Source organism: Onychomys torridus, chromosome 11, assembly GCF_903995425.1.
Source record: "Onychomys torridus chromosome 11, mOncTor1.1, whole genome shotgun sequence".
In the NCBI taxonomy this organism is placed as follows: Eukaryota; Metazoa; Chordata; class Mammalia; order Rodentia; family Cricetidae; genus Onychomys; species Onychomys torridus.
The window spans coordinates 16,863,991-16,885,790 of record NC_050453.1 but is presented as its reverse complement, the minus strand read 5'-3'; the positions used below and the strand labels follow the sequence as shown (position 1 = coordinate 16,885,790).

General features: G+C 42.3%; 1 protein-coding gene across 2 annotated transcripts in view; it reads left to right on the top strand.

Moving 5' to 3' along the window:
* The window catches only part of Kif26b (kinesin family member 26B), a 426,094-nt gene that overhangs the window by 264,060 nt on the left and 140,234 nt on the right, over positions 1–21,800 (top strand). The window contains exon 1 of one of the 2 annotated variants that reach the window (XM_036202105.1): positions 20,757–21,193. The exons of the other annotated variant lie outside the window; for it this stretch is intronic. Within the exon in view, the coding sequence (XP_036057998.1) occupies positions 21,123–21,193 (71 nt within the window). The 5' untranslated portion in view covers positions 20,757–21,122. Of the gene's footprint in view, positions 1–20,756; positions 21,194–21,800 lie in introns of those variants that run through there. 2 annotated transcript variants of the gene reach the window in all.

Below are 21,800 nucleotides of genomic sequence, written 5' to 3'. Positions count from 1 at the left end.
CTCCCCACTTCTCCTGCATCCTTTTTAAACCTGGGTTGTAGCACCATTGTTGAAATTGCAGTTACATGTTAATTATAAATGAACATGGACTGGATTCATGAAGCAAATAAAGGAGAGGCCTTTGGATCGCATGGACTTGACTCATGTTGTCTTTTCAAAGTTGTAAGATTCATGGTCAAGGTCTGGGGTAAAAACCTGAGAGTGCCAAACTATGCAACGGGCTACATTGACCTTGAGAGCAAGTGTGAGCCTAGCCTTTCCTTCATGAAGATGGTCAGTCAGATTCAGTACAGTTCAAGCACAACACTGCCTCCCTCAGAGACTGCCAAGCTTTAGTGTGCGATAAATTGCAAGGTTTTTTGCTTGTTTGGTTTTTTAAAGCAAGAATATGAATTGAGTTTTTCACTTCGAGTTCTGTTCTGGGCTATTCATATGTGAAGCCTAAGGAGGTCGTAGGAAAAGGCAGATGTGGCTGGGCAGAAGAAGTCATGATGTCAGAGCATGGCTCTGTTCAACCACACCACAAGTCTGTGATGATATGCATGTTCAGAAGAGCTAGGGATTTTTGAGTGTGTGTAACATGCCTGGTACTTTCTGCTAAAAACTTCATCCTAATTATCTCGTGGAATATTTTGCAGCCACATTTTAAGGTGGAGGGTTAATCTGCACTTCTAGAGTTAAGCGCCATGCTCACAGCAGCTTGCTAATAAAGGCCTAAGCTGTGCGGGCTCTCTTTCTCTCTGCTTATACTTCCACCACCATATTGCTCCACGCCTATTTCGTTTGCTGTCTGGAATAGTCAGTCAGTCTCACCTTCTTGCCGACTGTGCTCAGATCTTGGTCTGTAATTTGGGTGATGAACTTGTTGGGAAGTCACGGTGTGAATTAGTTGTGGTACGTGCAGTAAGCAGATCCATTACAGAGGAATGAAAACTTACCAGTCCTGTATCAGCTTAGGCTCATTCTACCCACAGGGCATTCCTCTGTCACCCAGGCTTCAGTAGAACCTGTTTTTATTAGGAGGCCACCTTTGTATTTCTAGCCTGTCAGTGGGCTACTGGCTAATAAAAAGGAGACTGCTTCATATTAGTGTCTTATCAAAAGCAGTGCCTGTCATCCATCAATCCTCTTTTTAGATGTTTTCTTCATCAATATTGAATCCTTAGAAGATGATATATGTGATGAAAAAGATTTGGGAATACATGAGAATTATTTCCTGCTGCATTTATTGTTGTAAGGAAACCTTTGTGTTAAGAATCTGAGTGCTGGGGCTGTGCAGCTAGCTCAGTTGCAAAGAGCTTGATATGCATGAGGACTTAAGTTCAATTCTCAGAACCCACACTAAAAAAAAAAAAAATCTAGATGTGACAATGCATGCTTCCCAGCACTCCCTGGGACTCCATAGCCGGCCAGTCTAGCCTAATAGCAGAGCTTTAAACGAGTGAGGGACCTTGTCTCCAAAAGCCTGGTGAACAGGCGTTGAGGAATGACCCCTGAGGTTGCCCTCTGGCCTCCATAACCATGTACAAATCCACGTGCACATCCACTTACACACACGTGCAGGAGCACCCTGCCCCCAGCCACATGAATCCTGAGTGCAGAGTGACTGACTACCCAATATTGCAGGGTTTTTTTTGGATCAGCCAAAGCAGAAGAAATAAGTATTGCCTGGAACTATCTACAATGTTTTCAAGTAGGTCAGCACCTTCAAATTCTTTATGTCTTATAGACATCCGAACACATCTCTGACTCCTCCAGACTTAAGGTTTTGTTTTGTTTTATTTATTGCTTAGATTGGACTTTGTCCCACGAGAAATCACTGAACAGATTTAATTTTGTACATTCTTTCTTTTGAGACAGCATATCTATTGTTTGCCAAGATTATCCAAAAGAATGAAATGAGTTTTAGCTAGAGATGGAGGACCTAAAACTTTTAGGTCAGAACTGACATCTAGGTGCCTTTGTCTCGCTGACATCAACACTTTCATATTCCTCATCTAGAAAGACAGCTAAGTATTGATATTTCAGAATTAAAGCCACTCCACTTTATTGACTGCTGTTATTTTCTATTGTTCTGATATAAAAATGTTGTTTGCTTGGAACATCCTGCTCATCTGTAAGATAGCTAGATAGACAGAGCCCACCTGTGTCCAGTGTCACATTTGCCGTTACTGGAACCTAACCTGGTCTAGGGCAGGAGAGCAAGCTTGACGGAGTATTCCAGATGGAGAAGGAGAGAAAATGGGGAGCCCATGCCAGGTGGATTAAACAATAGGCTGCATTCTGGCCTTATCTCTTTGGTATCTTCGGCTAGTACTCACAAAATTTCTCATGATCTCTGTCTCCTTCACCATAGAAACGGATATATGGACTTTTAAGATCTCTAAGTTCTAGCCAAGTCTGAGAGTTTGGGGTTCATGTGAGACTATACCATGCCCTTCCTGATGTTACCTCTATGAAGGATCTTGGGGGCCTCTGGGAGCTGTTCCTATGAGTCCCCAAATTCAAGGGGTTAGCTCTTTTCTTAAATGCAGTTTAAACCTATTGCAGTGGCCAGAAATGTCATGCTAGTGGTCTTTCCGGGTTCTCCATGTTTCATTGAAGAATTTGGGTTCTCTACTATTTTGTGTGTGTGTGTGTGTGTGTGTGTGTGTGTGTGTGTGTGTGTGTGTATGTGTTAAGATGCTATCCAAAAGCTTTGGTAGCTTCCTTCTGAGGAGAGAGAGAGAGAGAAAGAGAGAGAGAGAGAGAGAGAGAGAGAGAGAGAGAGAGAGAGAGGTCTAGTTATCCTGACTAGAATCAGTTGTCAGCTTTGGTGGCATCAGGGGTGGGGAGGTGTCTTTAGGAGCCTCAGTTGCTCTATGCGTGCATTTAATTATAAGGGAAAGTGGGTCAAGAATTGGCCAATCTGTAACAACTTACATAGTGTTTTCAGAAGAAAACCAAAGATGGAAAGTCCGAGAAAATGGTAAGAGCACCATGGCCAGGACGGTTTGGATGACCTGGGAAGCAATTTTCAAACTGACCTGTGCTGGGATGGTTACCTGCAGTTGTGTTGGGGGAAATGTGATTAGCCCATCAGAGTTTGAGGCTATCCGGACTATGGGTTTCCCCTTATAAAACCTTATTTGTAGATTGCATAATGAAGGAAGTAAGAATTAAAACACACTAAGTTAATATATGTAAACTCATGTATTAACCATCCGCAGAAAGAGTCTACTTTGTACAGTCCATGGAGTACCATATTCCAGCGCTTCTAGACATTTCTGCAGTGGTTTGCATTAAAAGTTACACTCAGGACTTATGAGGGGGCTTAGCATATGGGGCACTTGCTGACAAAGGACCTGAATTTAGACTCACTATGTCAGTCTTGGGTTGAGTCATTCAGTTCCCTGTAAGCTGCTCATCAGCAGCTTGTAATTTCTTTCAATTTTATTTATTTTTTGTAATTTTATTTTCAATAAAATTAGTGAGTATACCAAGAAAGGAACCTAAGACAGAAAAATAAGCACCAGAAAAAGGTCTAAAAGTGACTCAATTAAATGACATGAATTTTTAACTATCTGTGATTGGCATGTTCAAGATAAAAAATGGTACAGTGAAGAAGTTCACTGGAAATCTGGCATCTATTTTGTTAAGACCAAAAACCAAAACAAACCAAACCAAACAAACAAAAAACCTAATTTGACAATTTTGTAACTTACAAAACTGGAATATTGGTTATGGGATCTCTCTATTTAGACTCCAAAGCATATTAAATTTAGTGTAAGATAAAATCAGTGAAATGGAAGATGGACCAATAGAATATATCCATGTGGATACACAGAGCAAAACGTTGAAAATTTAGCAAAGAGCATAAAAGACACATGGGACCTACTCATTCAAACATGTAAGCAAAGTCTGAGAAAAGAATGACACAGAAGCAAGAGTGTCTAAAAACCGGTGAAAACAAAACAAAAAACCGTCAGCACATGGATTCCGGAAGCCCTGCCCGTCAAAGCCCTGCCCGTCCGTCAAAGCCCTGCCCGTCCGTCAAAGCCCTGCCCGTCAAAGCCAGGGTCCATTCCTGGAAGACTGCAGGAGAGACCACTGAAGACAAAGGGCAAGGAAAAGCATTACAATGGTGAGGACGCCAACAACAACAACAACAACAACAACAACAACAACAACAACAACAACGACAACGTTTTCAAAGAGACGACATTACAGCCCATCATTTCCTTTTCAGCCGAGATGATGGATGCTGAGAGACCATGGGGGCGCATGCGTGTGCTGAAAGAGCGCGCCGACAACTGGAAACACATATGAGAAAAGTGTCACTATTTGAGGTGAAATCAGCACATTTTAAGCCAATAATTCCAAGAATCCACTGGTAGTAGAGCAACCCTAAATGAAGTATTAAAAGAATGTACCCAGGGTGGGTGGGTGGGTGGGGAGTGGTCCCACACATTCAGAAAGAATTGAAAGACAGAAAAGGTGAATGCTTGCTGGGCTGAGATACATTGGAAATACAATGTGTGTTGGTGGCTGTTTAGAGGGATGGACAGACAGATGACAGAACAAACAGAAAATGTTCCTTATACACATCACAGCTCCTGCACCCACGACTCAGGGAACATCACAGAAGAAGGGGCAGAAGATTGCAAGAATTGGAACACCAGAAGTCTACAGTGCAGCGGTCTCGCCTACAAAGGGCTGTCTAAAACCACTGGAACAGTGCCTCCATCCATGGGCACGGACGGTGACAGGGAAGGGCAAAGAAGTACAGGAAACTGATAGCTTCTGGGAGAAGGAGAATTACCTCTTTCCATGGATGAGCCCTCTTATTGGTTGTCCAGTGCAGAGTGGTCAGCCCTGAAAGCAATTCATAGGCACAACAGAGACTCAGCACTTTGTATTTATATATTTGTGCATACATATATGTGTAACGAAAATAATCAGTACAAAAGGCTTTCAACCTAAGAGTGAAGGGATGGGAGGAGTTTGAGGAAAAATAGCTCTGAGGGGCTGGAGGGATGGAGCAGGAGAAGAAGAACGGTAAAATTCTATTTAAGTTTAAGACATATTTTAAGAAATTTAAATGAGGTTCATGAGCATTCACTGTTGAGTTTTTATTGCATTACTGTTGTAAACTTATAGAATGAAATATTGAGAAAATAAATAGAAATAAATTTTGATCACATAAAACAACAAAAAACAGGGTCTTGCAGATGTCTATGCAGCATTAGATGTAGGACCAAAGCCATATAAAAAGAAGGTAATTAAAGTATTATAAAGTCATAGCAGTGTTTGAGAGTGTTTAAAGTTGTAATTCTGCTAGACTACAGTAATTCTGGGGCACATAATGTAAACTGTAGAGTAATGAGAAAGTAATATATGTAGAAGGTGAAATAAAATGGAAAACATTTGATTAATCTAAAAGCTGCCAAGATGAGAAAAGAGAAAATAAAGTAGGTAGACTAGCCAAAAACAATTATAAAATGGTAGGTATGTGCCCAAATACATTAGGAATTTAACTGAATGGAAAGCAACTAAACACTCCAATTAAAATATAATTTTCTGCTTTTATACTTTAAAATAAAATATAATTGTGTGCTCTTCATAAATGGTGCTTTTTAAAGTGTAAAACAGAGAAGTTGAGAATAAAAAAAAAAACAGAAAAAAAGATACACCCTCTAAATATCCAATAAAATAAGATGTATAGCTCTATTAGTGAAAAAGATTACTGCAAGGCAATATAAGAACCATTATTAAAGAATAATAAGGATATTTTAACAATAAAAAGGGTCAGTTAACAAGGAATATATAACAAGTCCACATTTGTGTACAACTAATAATATGGTCTAAACCCCAAACACTGTCTCAGTTCATTTTGTGCCAGCCATCAGTGACTGCCTGGGACTGGGTAATTTCTATGGAACAGAGATTCATTTCTTACTGGAAACTGACTCAGTCTAAGGTCAGGTGGCCCACATGTGACGGCTATTCTTGGTTGTCAACTTGACTAGATCTGCAAGTAACCTGTGGCAGGAATTTTAAAAGTACTTGTTAATGAAATCAAACCTGAGGCCAGTTATTGGGATGAATGCTGGAAGATCAAAGAAACAGAACAAGCCACAGTTTCCTCACCTCGCCAGTTCCTCAGCTGGTCTTGTTTCCTCAGACTGCAGGCTTCTGTGTCCTCATCCCAAAGGCTCTCAGCTGAACTGTGCTGCTCCGAAGCCTGAATACTTCTCCAGTTAAATGCTTAACCAAATGCTTAACTAACTACATGCTTTACTCACTACATGATTTACTCCTTCTTTAGTTCCTGGTCCTCACGCCTTATATACCTTTCTCTTTCTGCCTCCACTCCCTGGGATTAAAGGTTGGGTTTCTGGGATTAAAGGCGTGGGTCACCCTGCTTAGCTGTTTCTAAAGTGGCTTTGAATACACAGATCCACCTGGCTCTGCCTCCCAAGTGCTGGGGTTAAAGGTGTGTACCACCAACGCCCAACTTCTGTTATGGCTCTTCCCATTTTCTAGCCACCATTTTTGGCTTTGTTCTAGTCATTTTTGGCTGTCTGTTCTCTGACCCCAGATATGTTTATTTTGGGGAACACACAATATTTCAGGGAACACAATACCACCACAGTAACCAAAACCCAAGTGGCTGGGCACACCCGTGAAGGATTTTTCTTAATTAAATCATTTGAAGTGGGAAGACCCACCCTAAATCCAGATCTTTTGAGGTAGAAAGATCCACCTTTAATTTGGGCCACACCTTCTGCTGACATTTATATAAAGGGCACGGGTGTGTGCACACACACACACACACACACACACACACACACACACACACACACACATTCGTTCTGCTCTTCTAGAGGACTCTGACTGTTCTGCCACACAAGGATCTGCTGCCCTAACATGGCAGAAGTCAGAAAAGCAAGACAATGCCCTTGAGGCAGACAAACTCATCCTTTCAAGGCAGGTGCCTCATGACCTACTCAGCTCTTACAGGCCCTGCCTCTCTGCTATTGCTTTGGAAATTATGTTTCTAACACATGAGCTTCAGAGGATGTATTCAAGCCATAGCAAACACTATTATTTAATTTTTACCCAGGATAATATATAGATCACAGCTTCTTACATGGGGTTCAACTGCATTTGGGGCCCCACAACTAAATGTGGGGGTTGCAAAAATATGGCAAAAATATTTCTGAATGTGCAATGACGTAACAATTAATTCAAAATCAAATTTATGATGAATCTGAGGTGTTTCTGACTGTTCTTGACCATAGTTCATTTGCACAACTTCCCCACAGCCTTGGTCTTAACACAGTAAATACACTTCTGTGCACACCATCTGGCATACAGTGCCAGAGCTCCCTTCTGGAAATATTGGGTGTGGTGCATGCACTTATAATCCCAGCATGAGACAGGCAGGTTTCTGGACTTGTTGGCTAAACAGCCTAGTCTGGTCTGTGAGTCCCAAGTCCCCTGCAGAAACTTGTCTCAAAGAACAAGGTGAAGGGTGCTTGATGAAAGACACCCCAGGATGACCTCTGGCTTCCATGGTATCAGCACACACATGCACACAACAACAACAACAACAATAAAATCTGCTGTTTGAGTTGCTGACTTGAGTTTTATTAAAAACAATCATTAAATGAATACTGGCCTGGATTTAGGATAGAAGTTCCAGCAATTTCTGAAATGTCACTAAACACACTTTTGTCATTCTGTCCTCAGCATAGACAACTATAAAAATCAAAATATGTATGAACTCATAAAAACATTGAGTATGCTCTATACTCTACAGTATCAAATAATATCCCCAAATAAACAAACTCAAGCTCAACTGACCATCCTGTTAGTATGTAAAGTTGCTGTTGTCTTAAATAAATGGTAAGCTTAACCCAAATAATTGCTTTAAAATAAATTTCTTTATGTCTTATTGTCTGACGATGTTTGGTTGTAGACCTGTCTTACATGCCCATGGGCCTGGGGTTACATAACAATTTCTTTGGTGAAGAGGAGCCAAGAATGGGAAGTTAAGAGACCTGATGTTGAGCACTCTACTCAGTTATGACTTAGTGTAGTTTGTTTTCAAGTAGACATTGGGATATTCACTGAAACTGACCACATGTTGCCTCTTCAGGCAAGTGTCAACAAATGTCAAAGGGCTAACTGCATTTGAGAGGATCCTTTCTGACCACAAAGAAATTTAGATGCCAGTGTTCTCTGGTTTAAAGAAAACATGCCAATAGATCTCTGGTAGTATTTTGGAACTGGGTGAACCTGACACACAAGGCTAACTAACCAATCACCCCTGGTGTGTGCTCTTGATCAAGGCACCTCACACGCTAACTAACTACTCCTCTCATGTGAATTAGTTGCTAGCCCATGGGCATACAGTATGTATGTCTAGAGACTGTTTTCAGTTGTCAACTATGGAGCAAGAATGAAGGTAATTACAATAATGCATTGTTTCGGGTGTGATTTTCAATTACTAAATAAAAAGCCAGACTTAGGCGAAGCTATTTTGAAAATGGTCATTTTGTCACATTATCTACATCTCAAAAAAATAATGTGACTGTGTATGTAATTTACAGAAATTTCAACATTCCCAAGTCGTCATTACCCCTAAACAGTATCTCTTTGTTTCCAAGTAGATCTGTCTCCTTTACAGAAGCCTTCCTGGGCACAAAAGGAGGGAGGGGGATGGGAGGCTGTCTGCTACACTTTATATCCTAATAAATGCTCTTTTACTGGGTTTGTAGTTTACATACAAAGTGATGGGATTCATTGTAATATTTTCATATGTGTGTGTGTGTGTTGTACTTTGTTCATATGCACCTCATCACTCACTCCCTTCTTTCATCTCTCCCCCCCCTCACTAGTCCCCATTCTGGTTTTATGTCATATTTATGAATAGATCTATCTATATGCATCTGTATAGTTAAATTCAGATTCCTCATGGAGAAAGCATAGAGTAGTTTGCCTTTCTTACTCCATTACTCATTCTTCTTCGACTTCACTCCTTTTAGACACTTTCTTCCTCTATATGTGTACTGTGTACATATGATGTAAAAGTAGAACACACAGGTACATATGTAATATATACATTATCTATTCTGTGTATGAAAGGAAACCTGCGATGCTTGCTTTCTGAGTGCAGCTTCTTTTGCTTAGCGTGATGATTATCTTCTAAAATGCTCAAGTAAGTTTGCTTTGGTGCTGTCAGAGATCCCGAAAATGGAGCCAGAGACCTCTTTTAACCACGGGCATACAGTATGTATGTCTAGAGATTGATATGGGGTCAGCCCTTGTTGTCAAGGTTATCAGCTCCCTGTGCTTAACTAGAAGCCAGTGGGATATATTATCATTTAGTCTACTAGTAGAAGGCTTCCTCAAAAGGCAGAGTTAAGGAATAATATGTTGAAAATCGAGTTAGTGGACCATATCAGAGTCTACTTACCTATAGCAAAGCTGGAAAAAGCAGGAGGTTGTAGGAAGACACAGCCAGTGCCAACCTTATCACACACACACACACACACACACACACACACACACACACACACACGGGTACAATTTCTTTGAGCTATCTGTGATGGGACTTGGTCCTGTATATTGAGCTTTCTCTTTGCAAAGATGGTTTAAATCTCCATGGACTTTCAGGTTTTCTTCCTTACAATAATACAGTCATTAATATTTCACTTTCTTTTAGCCTGGGACTTTCAATAATTTACTAGCTGCCTTTATAAGCTGCCTCTGAGAAAGGCTAGTCTCAACCCACCGCCTCCTGGTTCCCCTTCTCTGTGGTGCAAAATCTGAAATGCTCTGGAGAGAAGAAGGCGAGGCTGCTCTTCCCTCCCTCCCCTCAGTTACCTCCCAATATTTCTCCTACTGACTTGTGTTCCTCCTTTTATGTCCCATAGTAAAGGATGTGAAGTACTCATGAAGAGTGGATGTGAAGTTGCACTTGTGTAGGATGGAAAGGAAGCGGTTTATTAGTGGGTGCCCTTTAAGAAAACCAGTCATGAGGTTACAGGTTGCCCCAAAGAACTTTGAATGCATTTTGTTAGTTGTAATGTCGAATCTCTTATTTTAATGCCAGCCAATGGTTTATGTTCCTCTTGCTCAAAGAGAAAGATGTGTGGAGGCTCCAAGCTGGGGGATGATTCTCTCTGTCTCAGCAGTGCCCCATATTAAAAATGCAAGAACGCTGGATTAATGGCAGTGTGCACGCATATGTGTGCACATGTGTTGGGCTCTTCTTTGGAGAGAGTCACACTGTACAGATATCATCATTGTTGATCCAAACCCTCTTGGGTACAGACAGGTTAAGTATATTGGCCCAGATATACCACATGATTTTGTGAAGGCAACAGGTGAGCTGAAACAGGGCCTCTCACATGTCTCCATTTGAGACATTTTGCCCAACACCTTTCTACACAACCCCTAATATCTAGTTATACAAAACAGGTAAGGAAACCAAATGTTTACAGCATAATAATTCATAAATACATTTATTTTAAAATATCTGATACACATTATGAGAATTATTTACTAAATATTAAAACAAATTTGCATACCAATGAGATATTTATTTATACTTATTTGTTTTTTCATAAAAGATTAAACTTTTGACTGAGTGTTTGATGCTGCAAGACAGGGTCAATGCTTTTTAGGTTGATTGACACTTTATAATCATCACTACTATGAACTTTATATAAGCATATATAAATCTAAAAAAGCTTCATATAAACATACAGTACAGAATGGCAGAAGTGCATTTAGGATGATTTCAAAAGTTGTTGGACATTCTGTCCTCATTCCATGCCAAAATTCAATGAGCATTTTTAAACTTTATATTCTAACACAGTCCAACCTGAGGATATGCAACCCTGATTTCACATGTACTCTAAGGATTATAGGAATATAGGAAGGTACTCTTAGTTTTCTGTACCCAGACTATTATGTTCCCAGAAGAGCAGAGGATTCACCTGCATAGGAAGGACACTGACGGAAATTTCTGACGCGATGCCTCAAACCTGAACTGAACTGCTTTGGGCAAGACTCATTGGCTAGGGTGGCATGAGACATGCAGCATGAAGCAAGCATGTTAGAAGCTTAGAACCCAGGCTGCAGTGTAGTCACGTGACGTAATATGGTAATATGCTGCACATGACTAGACTCCTTGGATTCATTCTCGTATGATATTTCAAATTAATTTTTAGTCATTTCATATTCAGAAATGCTTTCCTGTTGCCAAATTGTTCACAACTTCCATATTCAGTTTACAATGCCGGGGTGATCCAGTCTAAGTATCCTCACTTCAGATACACTTGTGCTACCATATTCTATGAGGCAGAAAAGAATGCATTATTACCTGATTTTATTTTTCCAAGACAGGTAAACTTGGTTAAATTCCTAGTGGGAAGATCTCTAACTCATAGATAAATAGACCTGTTTGCTTAGCAAAGCCTGAGAAGCCAAACAGTTTCCATTTACAGATTTTCTATTTTCACTTAGGAATAAACAAGGGGTCAGGAAGGACAGCAGTAATGCTCCTTATGAAATCCCATTCTCATTAGATAGAGCTTATCAGCACGCAGGACCTTCAGATTCATCTTGTCTGGGGGGATGTGCACCTGAACTCAGGTCATGTTTTGTTTACTTGTGGTAGATCTGGAACCTGGCAGGGTCTAAAGCCTTAGAGATACAAAATTGTAAAGTTAATGAGCTAGAAGATACAAGGCTTCATTTCTTACATTGGAAAATTCTTCTTTCTGGATTTGGCTGAGGCAAGGCCTAGTCATTACTTCCCTGCATGGGCTTTTTTCCCCTACCCTGTGCACTTCAGATGCATACCTTAGAGGCTGAGGACAAGGCTCAGTGGGTAAAGATGCCTACTGCCAAGCCTGATGAACTGTTTGATTCTCTGAACCTACATAGTGGAAGGAAAGAACCAACTTTTGCAAGCTACCACATAAAATGCTTAACACACCCATAGGTACACACACACACACAGACACACATACACACACATGAAGCACGTCTTGTTTGTGAGCCTGAGTAATTCTTCCCATCAGTTGAAATACAGACAGATCCAACTCCTGCTAGAACACCAGGAGTTTCCAGTGTCCTAGACATCCATTCCAGAGTATTCGGAGCATTGCAAACATATTCCTTCCAGTCTGATATTCTTATGGATCAAAGTTGCTGGCTTCCATTTGGAGAGCTATACAAGAAGAGCGTCTTGCAAGGATATTGACCTCATTCCTATGAGTTTGACTGGTGGTGCTCTGGGAAGGATGCTTGTCCCACTGTGCAGCTTTAGAGAGTTCTGCTTTGATGGGAAGCGTTCAAATTAGTCATTTAGTCTATATCCTGATTCCAGGGTTCCTTTGCAGGACTGAGCTCTTCACGCATTCTAAGTTTCCCTGTTAAAAAGTTATACAGTGCCCTTGCAAAGCACCAAACTCGAGACACTATAATCCAATTGATAGGCTGAAAACTTTTTTTTTTTGAAGTAACATATGAATAGCACCTGGTGTAATACGCATTACCACGCTTCGTGCCTAGGGCAAACTGGCAAGCTCTGCTTCAGCTCTTGCCAATAACTTGTCAAATTCCGACACAGAGTTCCTTCCAAACTCTCAGAAGAAGGTCCAAGACACAGCACCTCATGTAGTCCTCAGACTCTACCAGGGCAAGGGCTGGATCCCAGCCAATGTAAAACATAACCTCTGAATTATAAGAGGAATTCTGTAGTGCAGGGTAGGGGCCTCAGATGTCAAGATGCCGAATATGAATGTGATGAATATTGTGTCATGCCAAACTTAAGAGTCAGAGTGAGGATAAAGGTGAAATTTACTTCCTTCAGGAGGTCGGCTTCCTAGTAAGCGAGCAGCATGCTGGAGTTATATAAAATGCTGCCCCATCCATGGTAAGCACAGAGGCATCATTCTATCCAGCCTAGGATTCAGTGATACAAATGCCAGAGACCAGAAAGGCAGGCAGGCCATGCAAAGCACATCTTAGAGGATGTGTAGATTAGTCCCATGGAGGCAGGATGCTGGAGAGGGATAGTTACAGATCATCAGGACATTACGAGGTACCATGATGCTGCCAGCACTGTCAAATGCTCTTCTAGGCATCCTGACAACTTTATGAGATTGGTACCACCATTTCCCCATTTCAGAGATAAAGACAGATTCTGCGGTTTGCATGAGAAAGTCTGGAGTGATTCACAATCTGGTGCAGTGTTTGGGACCCTGGGACTAAGTCCTGGCTTTGCCACTTATGTGACCTGGAGGAAAGCTCTTAATATCTTTTCATCCTGGTTTACTTATCTTTACAATAAGAAAAATAATGCTATATGTGCTATGAAGCTGGAGTTCAGAGGAAATAAATTGATATATATGCAGCCCCTGGAGCTGGGCCTACATATCATAAGAACTATTTATATCCTGTGGTAGTTATTTGTTTTCAGTCAAGTAAGAGCTTTGAACCTAGTTTAACTTGATGGTGGACAGGGAATTCTTCGTCATTTTTTGTTGTATGACTTGCTAGAAACAACTGGGCTAGATTTCTTTACATTCTTTGATTATATGTAGAAGGAGACCAGAAGCCTGCTTTAGCAGGATATCACGTGAGCACAGGTATCCTGGAAATAGTTTTGATCCACAGAATACCTTTTCAATGGAGGATACTTGTTATTCAGGCTGGTAGTAAGAATTCACATAAAAATGAAACTGTGTGACCTGAAGCATAAACAATTGCATTTTTGCTAAGACTAGCCACATATTTAGAGGCATTTGGCAGCTAGACATAATTCTAGTCCTTTATGAACACACAGACGGAGGACTGTTGAGCCTTTTGCTAAATCTGGCTCAGAGTTGCTTCTGTCTTTAGAGCCAGGCAATTGCTTCATCATGCACCCATGCTGTGCTGATATTTTGGTACCAAGCACACTGCTGTACATTCACAGGGTGCCAGCTGCACATCTATATTGTCCTCTAGGAACTTGGCCATGGAACATATAAAGTTATCATATAAACTAACTAGGACACCATTCACTTTAGAGGAAACAAACCCCAGACCCATCATACAGGTGGACAGACTAGACTCTGCCTCTCTCCTCAGAGAGAAGCTCCATCTACTGTTTTATAACTACATTCTCAGAATGGTCAGGATAGCATGGTTTCATCAAATCTTCCAATGGGAGATTTAAAACTGATGATAACTATAAATAGCTATTAACCAAATATGAAAAAGATGTCTCATATGAAACAGAATCAAAGACTATCTATCAGTGAGTTCCAGCTCCATCATGCCTTGAGAGACCACCATCAAAAACTATCTATATTAATGAAAATAAATGCTTATGGACTCTTTTTTAAAAATCACATATACAGTTTCCAATTTGTCTTTTTTTGAAATTCCATCTAGATGTTCATATATCAGATCTTCTCATGAACACGTCTAACATACAGGCTCACACATACTTGTCCATACAGAATAGGAATGAAGCTCTCATAGGTATTTGAAGGACCAAAGTCTGGTAACTCCCTGTGTGTAATCAAGCCACCCTGCATACTTAGTGAATTTCTAAGATATTAACATGTCCCAAATTTAGCATTTATGTTCTTGAAAGCACTTCCTTTCCCCATAAAGATCTAACTAAATATTAGAAGATTTGACCTTTTAGGTTTTTTTTTTATTAAAGAAGTGTTTGATGGTCTGATTATTTTCAACAAAAGAGGTCTGTTCTCACATGTGCTGTAGGGAGAGAATTCCTCAGTTCTTTTGAGAGAGATGAAAACCCTCTCTAAAGCCTGCCAGAGTGGATGGAGATCAAGGGCATCCTAGCCCGTCTCTGAAGGATGATCACTGTCCATGAAAGGAAACTGGGTGGTGGTGGCGATGTTGAAAACCACTGGCTTTGGCTCTAGAACTTGACATTTCATTCAGATCTGTCTGCAGGGTGACTGTCTTGCCTCATGACTGTTTGAATATGTGTCTCTTGGGAGGATCTGCGGCCTATTCCGAGGCCAACCAGGCTCTCTGGTGGGATTTGATATCATGTGACCCATTTTTCTGCCAGGCCTGTGTCTTTGTGGGACCCCAGCTATCATACTAGGCTTGTCTAGACCTTTGGGGCAGCATTGCCCATGGCTGTCTGTAGAAGGTTGTGTTCCATGCCCAGGGGTCGAGTCCTGCAGGGCCTTGCCAAGGAAAAGAGACTTGACTCACCCTGCTCTGGCCCTAGTCTTAGATCCTGAGGAGCTGCCTGAAAAAGCATCAGTTCCTCAGACCTCAGAACGGTTGCATCTTCCCAGCAAGTAGGTCAAGTGAAGGTGGGGACAGGAAGTGAGGGCGGGGACAGGAAGTGAAGGCAGGGACAGGAAATGAGGGCTACAGCAGGGCAGAGGGTGGGCCTGGGCTGTGTTTGAGTGGGGTAGTTTTATGCACATCCATGCTTCTTCCGTCCCTAGGCATAGATGGCTCCATTCTGGGCCTTCTTCCCTCTTTTTCTTCCCTGTCCCTCTTCAGTTAAACTTGTAGTGGTGTTCAGGGCCTAGTGCCATTTCATAATGAGGCTTAGAAATGGGGCACAAAGATAATTACAAAACTGTCAAACTGAAAGTGAACAAACCGTTGATTTCCTTCTGAAAGACAAACTCTACAATGACTGAACCTTGGAAAGGTAATTATTTCACAGTAACACACAATATTGTAGAAGGAAGGAAGGAAGGAAGGAAGGGAGGGAGGAAGGAAGGGAGGAAGGAAAAGCCCATAGTAAGCCTTTGCAATGCCTGCTGACTGTACATAGTGACTGGGGTATAGTTTCTTCATTAGCTGACTTCAGATCTGTATTAATGGACGCAAAAGTTTTGAAAATGTGGTATTATGTACAACTGCCAATATATCCTAAAGTATATCATCGTTCGTTCAGTTAAGACTCCTTTCCTGAACAGCAAGGACTTAAAAATGATCACTAAATATAATCACTAATAAATTATGTAGATGTGTTAGGCTGGCATATCCAGTAATGCAAACTTCTTTTTGTGCATTCTTATATCTTTACAGAATATGCATGATTCATTTTAGTTGATGTTTTTAAATGATGAAGACCTTCTATACTCTCAGGACTTCCCACAGGAAAATTGTATAGGTAATTCAGATGTGATTATTTTAGAGGCCTTTCCTCATTTATGACTATTTGGTAACCATTAGGACCTCTTCCTTGTGTATGAATACATATACTCTACATAAATTATGCCCTAGAGTTTCAGAAGCCAATGTGTTCCTTTTAGCCATTACTCGGAATACTGCCTTATGTGGAGGAATGAGAAGAGCCCTCTCCTCCTGGAGCATTAGCAGCCAATGGGTCTGCCTTCTTCACACACATTATCATGTGCTGAGGACAGAGGAAGAGAGTTCAGCAAATTCCAGCCAAAGAACTTGGTTCATTTGACTGAAAGCTGTTTCTTCTAAGGCTATCCATCTTAGATCCTCCCGACAGTCCTGAGAACTGATCATTAGTCTGAACTCCTCCAGGAAATGGTTCTTAAATTCATCAACATTTGTAGTCCCCTCTCTGTCCAATGAATTAGGAGTCAGCCTGAAAGGCATCTCTTGTTTAATCTATATTAGATTTTTATCTTTATATATGAATTAATCTGTTTTCCAAAATTAGCATATGGCCTTAAGAACCATGTTGTTTTTTTTCTACCTTTCTAGTGTCTTCTGAGGACAATGAGATCCCCAAAGATGTCACAGGTGGGAGGCAGACATGGGATCATCAAAACCAGTGCTTTAAAACAATAAAAACAATAGTTTTAAATTCAAATAAAATCTTACAAGATTTTCAATGTACAAATTAAATAAAAGACTACTTTTTAAGAAAGGGGGCCACATGGGCAGGAGGAACAAACTCCGTGAATCTCTCCCACCTCCAGAAGGCCCCAGGGTTCTGTGGCCTCTGATTTGAGAGAGGCATTTGGAGATAAAAACAGTAGCCTGACATTTTGATGAAGAAGGTAGAATCCGTTTTCATGGCTTTGACACTGTAACATTACCAGAAGTGTGTGTCTGGGAACTAGAAATTGCTGGTAATGAGTCTTGAACAGAGCAGGACACCTGGGGTGTGGCAGACTGAATTCTCAGGAAGCCAGTACTCAAATGGAATTGGGCGTGTGTGTGTGTGTGTGTGTGTGTGTGTGTGTGTGTGTGTGTATGCATCTGTGTGTATGTGTATGTATGTGTGTGTCTGTGTGTGTCTGTGTGTGTATGCATCTGTGTGTATGTTTGTGTGTGTCTGTGTGTGTGTGTGCATCTGTGTGTGCATCTGTGTGTATGTGTGTGTGTGTCTCTGTGTGTGTGTATGTGTGTGTGTGCATCTGTGTATATGTGTGTGTGTGTGTCTGTGTGTGTGTGTGTATGTGTGTGTATATGTGTGTGTGTGTGGTGGGATGTGATTGTTGGAGATGATCACTCAGGATGAAAGGGACGGATGGTTGAACAGAGGGAAAGTCAAGTTGCCAAGCGGGCTCTACTAAAGCTTGTTCACCCCTACAGGGCCTCTCTTGAGCTTGCATGGCCCAGCGCTGTGTCTGCACTGAATTAACTGCTATCTCTTCTACTGCCGTCCCCATTGGTCACTGTGCAGGGACCACCCTCAGGATACCAGTTCTCTACAGCCTTCTGTAGCTTTCTTTAGCTGAGGCAAGTCTTGGAAGAGCCCAGAGCAGGAGGCTGACAGTCCAGCAATAGAGCAACAAGTCTCCCACTTGAAGAAAGATCCAGAAGGCACACTGCTATGTCCACTGTGTGTGGCTCCACGGAGTCCCATTGCCCACAAGAGAGTAGAGCGTGCTGGTGGCATCTGATGGCCTACTCCATACTTCTGGAGATGGAAGGTGGAGCTTTCCAGTTCCAAGCTACTGAGGTGTTGCTTGCTCAGTGTTTTGACAAGTAGAACAATGTGCTTCCAGATGGTTCTATCAGCGTCGTCCAATTCCTTCCGTTTCACCAAGTTAAAGAGCCGTTTTCATACTTGAGGCCTAAATTTGATACTGTAGACAATGTGGCAGATTGTGTGAGGAAAACTGGGCTCCAGATCCTGCCACATGCTGTAGGAACATGAACAAGCACTTTGACTCTCCTGGACCACAACCCATCCATAATACCTGGGAGGACTTGGTACCAAATGGAACACTTTAGAAACTATAAAATGGTGCTTCAAGTCCCTCTCTTTTCACTGTTCCATACAGCCATTCACTCAGTTATTGTATTAGTGTGTTTCCTAACTTTTAATGTGTGAGTCCTCCCATCCCTTTAAATCAAGCAAAGGGGAGATTTTGTCTGGCTGATAATTTTGACAGACCTTCTTCAGAGACTTAGTTCAATTCTCCCTTCTACTTCAAGCAGAGGTAGATCTTTGCTTTGTCATTGTAAGTTCCTGGGATCCCCCACACCAGTCCATCAAAAAGCATTTGGGCAGGACTACATTTTCTGCCAAGGTCTCCTCATTCTGGTATTTTGCTTTTTATTTTATTAACCTCCTGCATAGATGAACCTTTTGCAACTTTTATACTTCATTTTCCACTAAGTCATAACCTTCCCAAACCCCAGACATTCTGATTTACTTAAAATGTTTTCTTTACTGTGAAAGGGATCATGCATGCAAAATAATACATGAAATATTGATGGGTACCTAGTTTAAAGACCCATAACAGCCAATATCATGTGCCAACTGCTCAAGTTAAGATACTATTTTATGTTTTGCTTTTCAAATTAGTGTTCAGGGTCTACTTGTATCCAGAACTTGGGACATATATTGATGATTGACAGATCCTCTGGTCTACATAAACAGTTCACCATCATTGATTAGGCATGAAAGCCTGTAGTAACTGCAGTGCAAAAAGTCATTTGCAGTGAGAAGTACAAACAGGAAGAGATGAAGACAGTTCCCTCTGGGATGGCTGGGAAGGTTCCCGGGGATGTGACTTAACAGAGGTGATTTGATCAGGGAACAAGAGGAAATGTGTTAGTTTCCCTTTACTGTAACAAATGCCTGAAATCCGTTAATTTAAAAAGAGGAAGTGTTGGAGTTGGCTCCTCGCTGTGGAGGTGACAGGCTTGTGACCAGGTGGCTCTGTGGCTTGTGGCATTAGAATACATCATAATGGGACAGCATGAAAGACACCTGTTTGCCTCGTGGCCCAGTAGGAAAGGGGCAGAGGAGACCAGCGTCTCACAATTGCTCTTGGGGGCACACCCTCAAGACTAAAACCTCCTCCTAGATCCCACCTGAAGCTTCTGCTGCCTCCCGATAGGACCAAGCTGAGAACCAAGCCCTGAATGTATGGGCCTTCGAGGACACTCAGCCTATACTATAGTGCGGAAGGAACATGCCGTCTCAGTGTCCAAGTGTCTAGTCAGTGCTTCTGCGCTCCACCAGCTTCCGTATGTCCTTCTCCTGGCTCTCTCTCACTGCTCTTTGTCATTCCTGCTCAGGTTTGGTGCTGAGCCTTTCTCAGTGTCCATATTCCCATCTCTTAGCTGCTTTTTCCCATTTAATGTCTCATTCATCCATTCACTGACCAATGACACCAGCCTGCCTATGGATCACTTTGGAGCTTGTTAAAGTGCAGGTTATAGTTTCTCAAAGCTATTCAGAATCTGGAGAGAGGGTCCAGGGATTCAGAGCTCTAACACATTGCCACCAGGGGCCCCTAAGGTGGGTACTATGCAGACACATGGAAACACAAGGAAATATCTTATAATGTAAGAGAGAATTGCAAAGACCCCTGGGAAATCAAGCTGCCATGATTCCTGTGCTGGACCACCGTGACACTCTCTCTAACTGCCCCCCCCCCCCCCCCCATCTCCCACCCCCTGCTCCTGAGCCAGTCTTTCTCTCCCTTCTGCACTCCTGACTGAGGAGTCCCCCAACTGTCTCAGATATCTGCTTTGAGCCAATGTCTCCTGCGGGCTGTGAACATACTCAAGGCCTTGCTGGTGTGGGGAGCACCCTAGGTAGCCATGCCCACTCAGTGAAGAGCATGTAAAGTTGAGCATCTCACTGTAACCCTGGCCTCTGTGCACTCTTTCTTTTGGAAACTATTTCTGGGGAGTGGCCCCTCCACCCAAACCCAATTGAGGAAAGCACAGCCCATGACAGTGTCTGAGGCAGGGGGCTGTTCTGTTCTTCCCTGTGTGCACTTGGGTTACCAACAGCATTTGATCAGTTTTAAGACCGGTACAGTGTGAGCCGGGATACCTCCACTCAGCCAATGAAATCTGTGCCCATAGCTCTTCCTCCTCTAGGGACCCACATCTGTGTGTGTGCAAATGTTCTCTCAGGGAGTCTCACACACATGCACAGAACCTTGTTCCTGTAGGCTTTGTCTGCACATGCCTGACTCGACATGTACTCAGTATGTAATTAAAGATGTGAAACACTTGGTTCTGATGCTCTATTTTCTAGCTGCTGTGTTCAGAAAATTCCTGAGCTACTGTGGGTTAATGAGAGTTGCAGCAAGTGTTTTTGTGCTAGTCTTTCAGTAAAGCTTCTCTCTCTCTCTCTCTCTCTCTCTCTCTCTCTCTCTCTCTCCTCCCTCCTCCTTTCTCTCCTCTCTCTTTCCCTCCCTCTCTCTCTCTCTCTCTCTCTCTCCTGTCTCTCCCCCCCATTCTCTCTCCGCCCCTCCCTGCCTGCCTGTCTGCCTGCCTCTGCCCCTCCCTCGCTGGCTCTCTGAGATAGCAGCAGACAGAGAGGCTGGTGCAGCTCTGGGGAAAGAGTGAGCTTGCTTGCAGGGACTGGCAGCATTTCAGCCAGCTCCTCTTGCATCTCACCCATGCAGTGTCCTGGGAGTGCAATGCAATGTCGGAGCAGGGACTGACCTGCACCAGGAGGGTGCCTGGGAGCTCAGAGAGGCCAGGATCTTGGCTTAACCAGAGTCTGGAATCACAGGAATGCTGCAGCAGGGTCTGCTGTGAAAGTTCCCAGACCCCCATGGATTTGAGGATTTCCCAGCCTCTTCCTCACCTCAGCACACTCCTCCTTCCTCCCGAGATGGCCCCAGATCTGCAAGAGACACTTGAGAGAAGCTATTTCTTAGCAGATGTGGAGAGATGGATTCTGCGCTCGGTTCTTTAGCCATGCTTCATCAGTGATGATGGATTGGAAAACAGTGTGAGTAACGCAGTTCTGTATGTTCCTCTGGTGACATGCTCTGTCTCATGTGCTGTTGGTTTTGGTTTTCAATTTTAACTTTCACAGTGCATTTCCTCTGAGAAGAGTGAAGCCTGAATGTGTGAAGTGTGGCTGAGAAGTTAGGAGGGTCCAGTGTGTGTGTGCTTTCCTTATGAAATTGGCATTCTGAATACACACAGCCCTATCGCAGACACACAAACTATTGGCACAGAATCTGCAAACCGTCTCCCAAGGATGAGATTAAATGGGAAGGGGGTGAATCGGGATTTTTGAACTGGTAGTCATCACTATAGGGGAACTTACTCAGGGTTGTAAAAATATTTGACATTGACCCCTTTTAGAATCCAGGGTGGAACTGAAATGTGTTCTCTTCACAGAATCATGAAAATGAAGTTAGCCTGTGGCTTTCAGAACAGATTCTTTCTAGCCACATAGACATGAGATTGATTTTTAAAATAAAAAAACTAAGGTTCAGAGTTGACTGAATTCATGTGTTCCAGCTTTGCCTGAGACAGACCTCTCCTTGTTTTATCACACTGGGTCTGGGCTGCAGGACACTGGCAAGGTAAGAGCTGGCCATGTCCTG